The sequence below is a fragment of the Hipposideros armiger genome, unplaced genomic scaffold (genome assembly GCF_001890085.2).
Source record: "Hipposideros armiger isolate ML-2016 unplaced genomic scaffold, ASM189008v1 scaffold_624, whole genome shotgun sequence".
Classification (NCBI taxonomy): domain Eukaryota; kingdom Metazoa; phylum Chordata; class Mammalia; order Chiroptera; family Hipposideridae; genus Hipposideros; species Hipposideros armiger.
Window position 1 is genome coordinate 97,810 of NW_017731974.1, and position 11,026 is coordinate 108,835.

Here is an 11,026-nt window from a genome sequence, read left to right on the forward strand (position 1 = left end):
GTTTGATAAACTGGGCCCAAAGAATCATAGAATCTTAAGGATCCTGGCAGTCATTCAGTTCACAGTCTTCAGCACATGCCTGTATATTTCTATTAACAGCGATTTCACTATTTTTGAGACAACTGGCTTCATTATTGCACAGTTTCAATTATTAAAAGCTCTTATATTGAGCCAAATTTTTATGTAGTATAATTTTTGTCTGTTTCTTCCATGTGCCGCCACATAGAATGATTCGGTTCAGCAAAGATATAGGTGTTTACTACAAGCAGCATATTTTCCTTGCTAGTAATCTACTTTGAAATGACAAAATTATACAACTTAAAGGAACCTTAGATCATCTAGGTCAGCGGTTCTCAACCTTTCATAGGGGTCGCCTAAGACCATCGGAAAACACTTATTTTCCATGGTCTTAGGAACGGAGACACCGCTCCTCTATCCATCTCCAGGCCCACATGCAGATACGCCCACATACAAGTACCCGGCGACCCCTGTGAAAGGGTCGTTCGACCCCCAAAGGGGTCATGACCCACAGGTTGAGAACCGCTGATCTAGGTTGACCTCAAATTTTGCCCCTGAGTTGCAGAGAGATTTTTTGGTAGCATAAGGCGACTTGCCTAGCTGGTAACAGGTGGGAAGTCTGCTGCAGCCTAATCGAGTGCTTTTCCCATAGCTGCTTCTCAAATGTGTTCTGACAGCTCTTGTGTGTCATGATTTTCTCCATGTCTTTCAGTGGTTCCTTTTCTGATATGGTTTCTGGGTCATCGTTGTTTTCAGTATACTTTCAGGCTCTCTCTAATTTGTCAGGGATTTGTTTTTGTTTGTTTTTTAGCTTGGTATTTGGGATGGAACCCAGTACTTCAAGCCAGAGTCTGACCAACTCAAGGAAGATGATTATTTTAGTAGAAATTTGGAGAAAGGCCTTATTTAAAAGGCAAATAAAATATTAATATGTAGTGGCACTTATATCATCTTCAACTTTTCTTGTTTCTCTGGAGTCAGCACTGCCAGGTTTTTTTGTTTGCTCTCTAAAGAGTTACTTTAATTAGTATCTTTCATTTTCCTTTTTGCACCCTCTTGTCTTTTCTCTTGTTAAGACCCATATAACAAAATCTTTCTGAAAGACTGTTTTTAATAAACTGGTGCTAGATTGTTTCACATACTTATTCCATTCTGATTTCCTGAGAAACACTGCATCTATCCTGTAATACATCAAATTTAGGCAGGCAGCAAAGCATTACACCCATGAAAAGTTGTTCTACTGTCTTTGTGAGCATTTAACGACAGTCCACTTTGATCTATGTTCCAGTGCAGCCAAAATTGGTGTTTATAGGGCAGAAATGCTTTTCTTTTTCTTTATAATTGATTGTTGTTGCAGGGGTCAGGGGACTTGAGTCATTATTAGAGAGCACATGGAGGGAGGTGCACTGTGGTCAGTGTTAGCCGCAGACTATATTTTTGCTTTTGAATTTGTTCCCAATTTTGCTGTCAATTTCAAGATTCCATAATGGCCAACAGTACTCTTAGTGAGTGATGTATTGGTATAATGAAATTAGACCAAAAAATTACTTAGAGACACACCTAACACAATGGCATGTCATTGTCCCATCAATCACTGCTTAACAAGACAAATCAGAGTATTTCATTTCCAAATAGATCACTTGAGCCATTCTCTCCCTTTGCTGAGTTTACCAAATCACAGGAAGTAGGACTAAAGAAAAAATTGCGTATGGGATTGAATAGGTTTTCTTTGCCTGATGATTTGATTCTGTAATTTTCTTGACCTTCTTCAGTGGAATGAGCCATTGAAAAATTCACTTTAAAGGGTTCTTATTTTATGGCCTTATTAGCTAGTAATGCAGGGAAGTGAAGGGTATAAAGTATCTATAAAGCTTCTTCTTTGTGTAGCATCTTTCCCTCAGGCATAATTCAATGTTTTGCCTCAACTTTAATGTTGAATTATAATGATGGTGCCCACCTGGAATGAATACTTGTTTGGCTATTCCTGATAGATGAGTTGTTGGTTCCAGCCCTACATCATACATTCTGCTCTTTAACTCATTGGCAACATTTATCATAGTCGATCAGTTCCTTCTTGGAACACTTCTTCCCTTGGCCCCAAGGAAGGCAGTCCTGTGCTCTTGGCCTCGCACCTCACTGGCCACTCCTCAGTTGGCTGTTTTCTCTGAATCTGTCCAGATTCTAATACTTGAATGGGCCAGGCTCAAACTCAGACTTGATCCCTTCTCTGTCTACAATCGCTTACTTGCTGATCTCATCCACTCTCCTGACTTTAATACCAGGCTGACTGAAGCTTGAACCCGTTCTCTGATATCCACTGTCACATATCCAGCTGCCTACATGACATCATCACTTGGCTATCTAACCTTAAACTCTTCATTCACTTTCATGTCTCACTAAAAATGAATTTCTTTCTGTCTTTTGCATCTCAGTAAATGGCAGTTCCATTATTCAATCTAATCATTCAGGCAAAAACACTTGGTGTCTTCTGTAAATTTTATTTTCTTACATTCAAAATCTAACCCTTTAGCAAATTCTGCAAGCTTTAACCTTAAAATAACCAAAATATGACTACTTCTGAACGTTTCATTACTACCACCCTGCTCCAAGGTACCATTAACTCTCATCTAGATTATTGCAATAACCTGTGTTCCTGCTTCAGCTCTTGCTGCCCCCCTCCATCTATTCTCTATATAGCAGCCATAATGATTAAAATAATAATAATAATAATAACAATAATAATAATAATAATAATAATAATAATAATAATAATAATATAATGGTTCACATCACTCCTTTGCTCAGATTATTTGGCCTCTCTCGTTCACTCTCCCCTTCTCTATGTCCTGTTGTTTTCCCACTAGTGGCCTCCTGGCTGCTCCTGAAATATGCCAGACACACCCCTATCTTAGCACCTTTGTATCTACCTGGGATGCACCTGTCCAAGTATCCTCATGACTTCTTTGCTGTCTTCTTTCAGGGCCCTGCTTAAAAGTCTTCAGAGAGACCTTTGTTGACCACCCTATGTAAAGTAGCAACCCCTTCCCTCTGTCCCTCCTTAATTTTCTTCATTCTCCCCACGCCCCCCAATTAACATTTTTATATGTATTTGTTTCTACTGAAACAAATCAGGGCAGAGATTTTTGTCTGTTTGGTTCACTGCTGCATACCGGATCTAGAACATTGTCTCACACATAGCAGATACTCAGTAAGTTTTATCATAAATAAATGTCAACTGAAGTTAAAAATATTTAAAAAGTGAATTTGAAAACCAAGTAAGTGTGGTCTTAGCACAGAGTTAAGTAGGTGCATTAATGAAATGAAATAAAGTGCCTGAAATAGATTTTTACATATGTAAGATATTAATATGTAATAAAAAAATGATCAACCATTAATAGGAAAGCAATTTGTTGTTTCCAGGGATGAGCAAACTTTTTCCATAAAGAGCAAGACAGTTAATTTTTGAGCTTTTCAGGCCACTATCACAACGGTTACAGCAATTACTAAACAGAAAGGAGGCCTAGATAAGATGTAAATGAATGGATATGGCTAGATTTGACCTACTGGCTGTAGTTTGCTTACCCCTGGATTATTAAATTAATAATATAAATTCCATTAGGGTAGTGATTTTTATATATTTTGTTCACTGATGGATCTCACGTAATAGAACATTCTTGGCATGGAATAGGCTTTCAACAAAATTGTTGATTTGAACGAAATCAAAATGACATTTGAGGACACCAGCTATTTGGGGTGAAATGAACTCAGCTCCTAATATAACATCACATAATAACATAAATTGCAATGGATTTTAGAGGTAAATGTGAAATGGCAAAAATGGGTGGAATGTAGGTGGATGTTTATCTGTCTTTGGATGAGAAAGTTTTTTTTGAGAATAAAAGCAGTGGATGAAATTAGCTGAGGAAAATAGTAGACTTCTCACTGTTTGAAAATTAAAACTTAAGTACTTAAAAACATCATATATAGAAATAAAAAAACATCAAAATAGGAAAAGTTACTATATATTAAAAGAGGCTAATAATTTTTATATAAGGAACATACATACACACACACACGCATACACGAAGAACACTAACAATCTATAATAATAAAATGGGCAAAATCCAGGCATTTGTGATTTATAGGGGTGAAAATACAGGTAATCCCCTGAAAAATTAGTCAACTGTTAAGAATTTTTTAAAAATACAAAGGAAAATAAAATTCAATTTCTATTAGAGTTGTAATAGTAAAAAAGATAAAAATAAAAAGGTAATATTAAATGTTGGTTCACATACCTTGTTGATGAGAGTGTAGATTTATGCTCTCTTTCTGAAAAACATTTTGGAAGTACATTAAAAAAAGGCCTTCATACCTTTTTAATGTGTCAAATAATTTACCTTCCAAGGATCTGTCCTTGCGAAATAATTAGAAACAATATCAAGGATTTATGGTCAAAGAAGTACAGTATACTTTTATGATGATATACAAATAGAAAGTAATTTAAATATTTATTAGTAGAGAAATGGTTCAATAAATTATGATATATCTATAAGATTGATGTTATGGAGTCACTGAGATTATTTTTTGAGGATTTTTAATAATGTGAGAAATACTAACAATTGAGGGATTAGTATAAAAAGGAGAATACAAAACTGATTACCTAGAATGATTTTAATTATGTAAAGTATACATATGGTAGAGCAGGTTAGAAGAAAAGATTCCATGATGCTAATGATGGTTTTATCTGGATTTTAGTCTTATAGATAAGTTTGTTTCCCATTGTATATTTTTCTAAATTGTTTCAGGGTTCCTACAATCAATATATATTGATACAAGAAAAATATCTTTTAAAAAAATGAATTTAGAATGATAAGAAAGTCAGTTGAGTGTGTGAACAGATGACTCACAGTAAAAAAGTACATAAAAAGCAAATGTTTGGAAACGTTTTGGCCAACTCTTAAGGCTAATGAATAAAGGAAAGCAAATTAAAACAAATATGCAACGTCACCTCAGATACATATAGGAACATTTTTATTGCCTTGAGAAATACAAAAATGATCCTTAGGATTTGTATTCTTTGGTCTGTATGATCAAAGGTATGTTACTGGCACTACAGCTGCCCTGTCCTGTAGGGTAGCAACTTGCCATGTTTAAGTTTAAATTTTAATTAGGTAAAATTAAATAACATAAAAACCCCAGTTCCTTATAACACCATTATAATGCATTTTAAGTGCTCATGAGGTAAGTGCATGTGTGTAGTGTCTACTGACTTGGATATCACAGATGTAGAAGTTTTTCATCATTGCAGAAAGTCCAATTGCAGAGTGTTGCTCTAGTATATGGTAACTTGTTTAACCCAATCTGTCATCTTTGGAGGAGTAGCAGTCACTTTTAGAGCAGCAGAGAAAAGGGACATCTTATATGTAAGGGGAGAAATGTCAGACATAGTTATGTCCCAAAATTTCACTTAATATTTGTTTTCCAATAAATGATTTTAAAGACCTACTGTGTGCTGAGGTGCTCATGTGCAGTGGTGAGCAAATCAGACTACTTCACTTAGATTCTATTGGTGGACACAGATTTTTATTTGCTCTTGTTCCAGAAACCTCCAAGGCTGTTTCCTCACTTCCTTCAGTTCTTTGTTAAAATGTCGCCTTATACAGAGACCTTCCCCAAGCAATTTAAATCAAATAGTAATCCTCAACCATGTCTACTCCTCCTGCAGCATTTCCTGCACAGCTTGCCTTTTTAAATTTTTTCCTGGAGTCTATTATTTGCCCTATTTTTACCACTTATTTATATATTTATTAATTTGTCTTTTGTGTTTCTCTTGATTAGAAAAGTGGCTCTAACAGAGTAGGGACTTTGTTTTGTTTGGTTCACTGATGTACCTCCTAACACAATATTTAGTTTTAATTTAATAATTTGTGTCTCTAAGTGATAGTACATGAAATTTGACAAATATATAGTAAAATTCATCTGAAAGTAGAAGATGACAAATATTTCAAAAAGTGGATTTTTTTTTTCTTGGAAAAGACAATGGTGGACTTGTTTTTCAAGTTGTAAAACTTTACAAATTGAGAATCACTTCAGTCTTATAGAGTTGGATTAAAATATTTTAAAAATAATGATACAAGGAATATTCTAAGTACCTGGGGAGAGATTTAAATAGTGATTAGTGACACACTATAAATGTGTCAAGTAACCTAAGAGTGAGGCAAGAAATCACTATTCAATAAATGTTTAGAGGTCAGTTAAATATCAATATGGGAAAACATTAACCAGAATTAGCCCAGCAAGTAGCATAAAACTGTGTATATTCTCTCACGTGTTGATTCCTTGTTTGGTGAAATGTACCTCAAAATCTGAATCTGAAAGTAAAAATAATAATTTTTCCCAATTGTTTATACTAGAAAAAAAAAGAAGAAATCACACAAAAGACTAGCAAAAGGAAATAACTGTGAAAATAAGAAAATGATTTGTATTGTATTTTTGGTTATGTGTATCTCAACTCATTCCCAAAGTGGATGAAGGCATGATTGTGCATTAAAATCATGGAATGATATAGCCCTTTAAAATAAGTATTTAGATAATGAGAGTACATGGGAATGTTTTATAGGAATTATGTATGTGAATACTATGTGCATGCAGATTGTAACTTTAAAAATACAGTATATGTATTATACATGAAAAGTTAATTTAATGTGTTGTAATTTTATTTGAGCTCTTTCTACCTTCATTGAAAAGAGGTAGTAAACATAAATAGATGACAAGAGAAAGATATATTGTTATTTATTAGGTTCTTTTTTTCTTGAAAAAATTTTAAAGATTTTTAATAAGAAAAGTGGCTTTCTACATCCCTTGCCTAGCCACAATATTACAGGGTAAGATGAAAGGCTCTAGAAGTGGAAATGTTATTTTTATGGGCAGAAAAAATGTCTTGAGAAATTATTTGAATTTCTTGTCCAAATGAATAAGGAATAGATTCCACACAGTTTGTAAACGTAGCCTTTTTTCCTTTAAAAAAAAAATTTACATTCTACTTAATTTATATTCCTAATGATAATGGATTCAAATTACATAGTTTGAAAATAATCACATTTTATATTGTGATGAAGATATATTAAAATCATATGCAGTTTAAAATTAATTACAATAGAACATAAATCAAGAAAAAAATCTTTTTTCTCCAAAGACTTTTTTTTTTTTTTTAGCTGAGCCATCCTGCCACATATTGGCAGCTCAGCGGCTGCTCAGCTCGGGCTGGACTCGAACTGCTGTTGCTCAGAGCTCAAACTCTTGAGCGAGCTCTTAACCAACTGAGCCACTCGGCCGGCCCAAGAAAAAAATCTTGATTATCGTTACATAATTAGTGGTTGTGCTGAAATGAAGACAAAAATAAATTTGATGTAATAAAAATATAATAATTTACAAATGATGTGTCTTTATTTTATTACCCCAAACTTTGCCAGCTCATCAACAGAATATCCATATTTATATAATAATTAAATTCATTTGTCTGACATTTTGGCTACTTTCTTAAAAAAAAAAATTTTTTTTTTTAACCCAGACTTTTCATTACCCAGGATTTTGAGGGAAGCCTTTATCTAGAAATAGATTACTTTTATTAATCCACTGACTAAATCAAATCCAGTTTGTTCTTTAGCAAAGTGCATTTGCAGGTAATGCACTGTGATACTATAATAGTTCTGGAGAGCCCAATACAATTGTGTGAAATGTCACTGGATGAGAAAGAAGGTTATTTGGGCTGGTTATGGTAGAATTGGTCGGCTACTTATTCCACTTTAATATATTTTTATCCTACAGATCAGAAAATTTCACTATAAAAGCCAGTGCTGGAAAGATACTAAATGAAATAAATACTACTTCATATCCATCAGGGGAACATCAATTTTATATTAGTTGTGGGGCCACATTAAATTTTAGCCTTTGGTTAGATAGTCCACAAATATAGCCTAACCCAAAGTTAATCTAAAACAAAAAGGAGTCGTTTCTTATTCTTCCATTTTAAAATATTACTTAATTGATTACTTAAGTAATTTCACAACAATTATTAAATATCTTGTATATTCCAGGCACTATGTTACATGCTGGAACAATAACTAAAAGATTATATAATTTGACATAATTTATTTGCTTTAATTGCACTGTTCCTTGCAATCACTCTGTGAGATTAGTTCTAATACAACCCTGTCAGGTAGGTATCATTTGATAGATAAGGAAAAAGTGAACTGTGTTGATGGGAAGTAACATGGAAGCAAAATAAACCCTCTGCTCTTTCTTCTGCCTCCATTCAGCAAATTCTGTTATTTTCCAAAGCAAAACATTGGGACACGCAGTTTGAGAAAGCCATTTTTCTCTTTTGTGAAGTGATTTGTGTGAAAGTTTTTAAAGCAATATCACATTAAATTACATTTACTTATTCTTTTGATTAATCACCTTATCGAAAAGAAAAAAAAATTACATAAAAATTTGGATTGTCTAAGAACATCTGGAACATATGGCCACCATATTTCCCCATCATAACTTTGTGAATATTTAAACCTTCTTACTCTGCCCCAGTTTTTCTTACACCAAATGCTCTTCCCCTCCCACTTTCTTCGTTTTATCTCCACGTTTCTTGTCTTTTCATCACCCATCTTTTTTTCATTTGTTTTTAATCATGTATCTTAGCGTTTGCAATTTGTCTACCCTGACATACTTGGAAATTTACAGTTGTTTAGCAAAATGACCAATTTCTGCCTCATTTAATCACATGTAAAGATCTGAGCCTGGGTTCTTTTCTGATTTACCCTTAGCTCTGGTATTGTCTTTCCTTGATTTGCTTACCCTAAGAAGAAAGCCCACGAACACACACTTCCATGCTTCCCAGATAAGTCTACGGATGAGAAAGTCAAAATTATTGGAAAGGATTTTATCCTCTTTTAGCTTTCTCTTTTCCTTTCCAGATATTTTCTGTGTTTGCATCCTCCAATTTGGGCTTGGCATTGTAAGTGAAAATGTGTAACGATATAAACCACTATTAATCACATTCACCCCTTTCTTATAATTACTGTTTTCTCTTTGACTTCTTCACATTGAGTCAAAAGGTGTTTTCCAGCAAAGCCACGTTTGGGGACTGAGGGAGAAGCTTGTGTCCAAGAGTAGGGAGAGGCAGATCAGGAAGAAGGGACGGAACCTGTGAATGAATTCTGGTCCAGGGAAGAAAGGGCAACCAAACTTAAAGGAGAAGCTATGGCAGAATGATAACATTTTAATGGATTTTAGGCAGAAGTGTTTCTATTCAAAGCAACTTGAAAAAGAAAAAATGTTACAAACAACCACTTTAGGATAATTTTTAGAAGGTTCCAGTATTGAGTTGTAATTCAAAGATGTGATAGAACATATTGAGTTGTTTTATTTTTCCCTCCAGGTTTGCAACACAACCACCGATAGGAAACACGCCGACCTTTTCCTGGAGAAGTGTGTTACTGAGTCAATAATGAATATTGTGAGCGGCTTCTTTAATTCTCCATTTTCAGACAACAGTACCAGCCTCCAGGTAACTTAAACAAACAAATGCAGAAGTATTCTGTCACACAGAATTTATTTACCGTATTTGAGTAGGGGAAAAACTTTAGTCTGGTCAGGAAGTCATTTCCTACACTTCCGAAGATGATTCTTTGCTCACATTATTTACTGTTATTCCCCTTTCTGACTTTACCAAACTTTGTTTTAAATAAAAAGGCCCCATATTCAAGTTGAATTAGGAACGTTTGTGTTGTATATTGACTCTTTGCAGGGGTTGAAATAAATGACACGATTCTTTAAATGGATAGGGATTTTGACTCAATAATTCCACTTTAGTAATTTATCCTGCAAGAATTAGCAGGGTTTATATACCAAGATTTTCATTTGAGTATTTACATTCAAAATTGACATCGTCTACAGATAGGGGCTTAGTTAAATAAATTATAGTATATCTGTTGGATGGCTTATTAAAAAAGAAAAAGAAAAGAAATATTGATGACTAGGAAAATGACCATAAAGTAATTGTAAGTGAAAAAGACCACAGAATTGCATTGTAGAACCATTCAAATTTTGGTATATAAAAAACATGTATGCAATATAAACATAGAAAAACTCAATAAAGTATCCTTAAATTTTAATACTGATTATCGCTACATAGTAGAATTATTGGTGATTTTCATTTCTATGTCAAATATTTTATAGTGATGGTGCATTGCTCTTATAAATATATCATTTCAATTAAACTTTCTTTAGGAAAAAACTTTTAAATTATTAGATAGAACCAGATAAAATCATTTTTGTAGGTCAACACTGTCTCTTCTGCATGCCCATCGTATGAAACCAAAACATAAAATCAAGCAAACAAACCCAGAACACTTGCTCTATTTATACTTGGAAATAAACCAGAGACTATTAAAAAAAAATACCTAAATTCATGTCATTTTACCTTCAAGAGATGCCATATTTTTCTGATTCAGAATGTAGCTAAAATGCAAATAATCGATTTTCTGTAGTGCCTGGTACGTGCCTGTCATGAAGTGGATATGCATTAAATATTGTAAGGAGGGCGCTGCTCATTGTAAGAAGGGCGCAGCTTGCAGTGGCCCATGCGGGGATTGACCCCACAACCTTGGTGTTATCAGCACTACGTTCTAACCAGCTGAGCTAACTTGTGTGCCCCCCCACCCCCAACCTCCCTTTCCGGATATTGTGTTACATATTGATGAGCCTTTTTGGTAATGCATAGATACTGCATCAGAAGTGCTAATGGCTTGGTTTAATGGCGTGTTGACCTTCCTTCTTTCTCCTTTCAGACACATCAGCCAGTTTTTATTCAGCTGCTGCAGTCTGCCTTCAGAATTTACAATTGCACCTGGCCAAACCCAGCCCAGAAAGCCTCGGTGGAGTCCTGTATCAGAACTTTGGCTGAAGTGGGTGAGTCAGAATGTCGGATTTTACTTATTTTACATTTCGTGAA

At 34.3% G+C, this 11,026-nt stretch overlaps 1 protein-coding gene across 1 annotated transcript in view; it reads left to right on the plus strand.

The window, feature by feature from the left end:
* LOC109372316 (inositol 1,4,5-trisphosphate receptor type 2) overlaps positions 1 to 11,026 on the plus strand; it is a gene marked incomplete at its 5' end in the record, with an annotated part of 324,316 nt that overhangs the window by 82,459 nt on the left and 230,831 nt on the right. The window contains 2 exons of the mRNA XM_019625391.1: positions 9,452 to 9,580; positions 10,863 to 10,983. Coding sequence (XP_019480936.1) covers positions 9,452 to 9,580; positions 10,863 to 10,983 — 250 coding nt within the window. The remainder of the gene's footprint in view (positions 1 to 9,451; positions 9,581 to 10,862; positions 10,984 to 11,026) is intronic.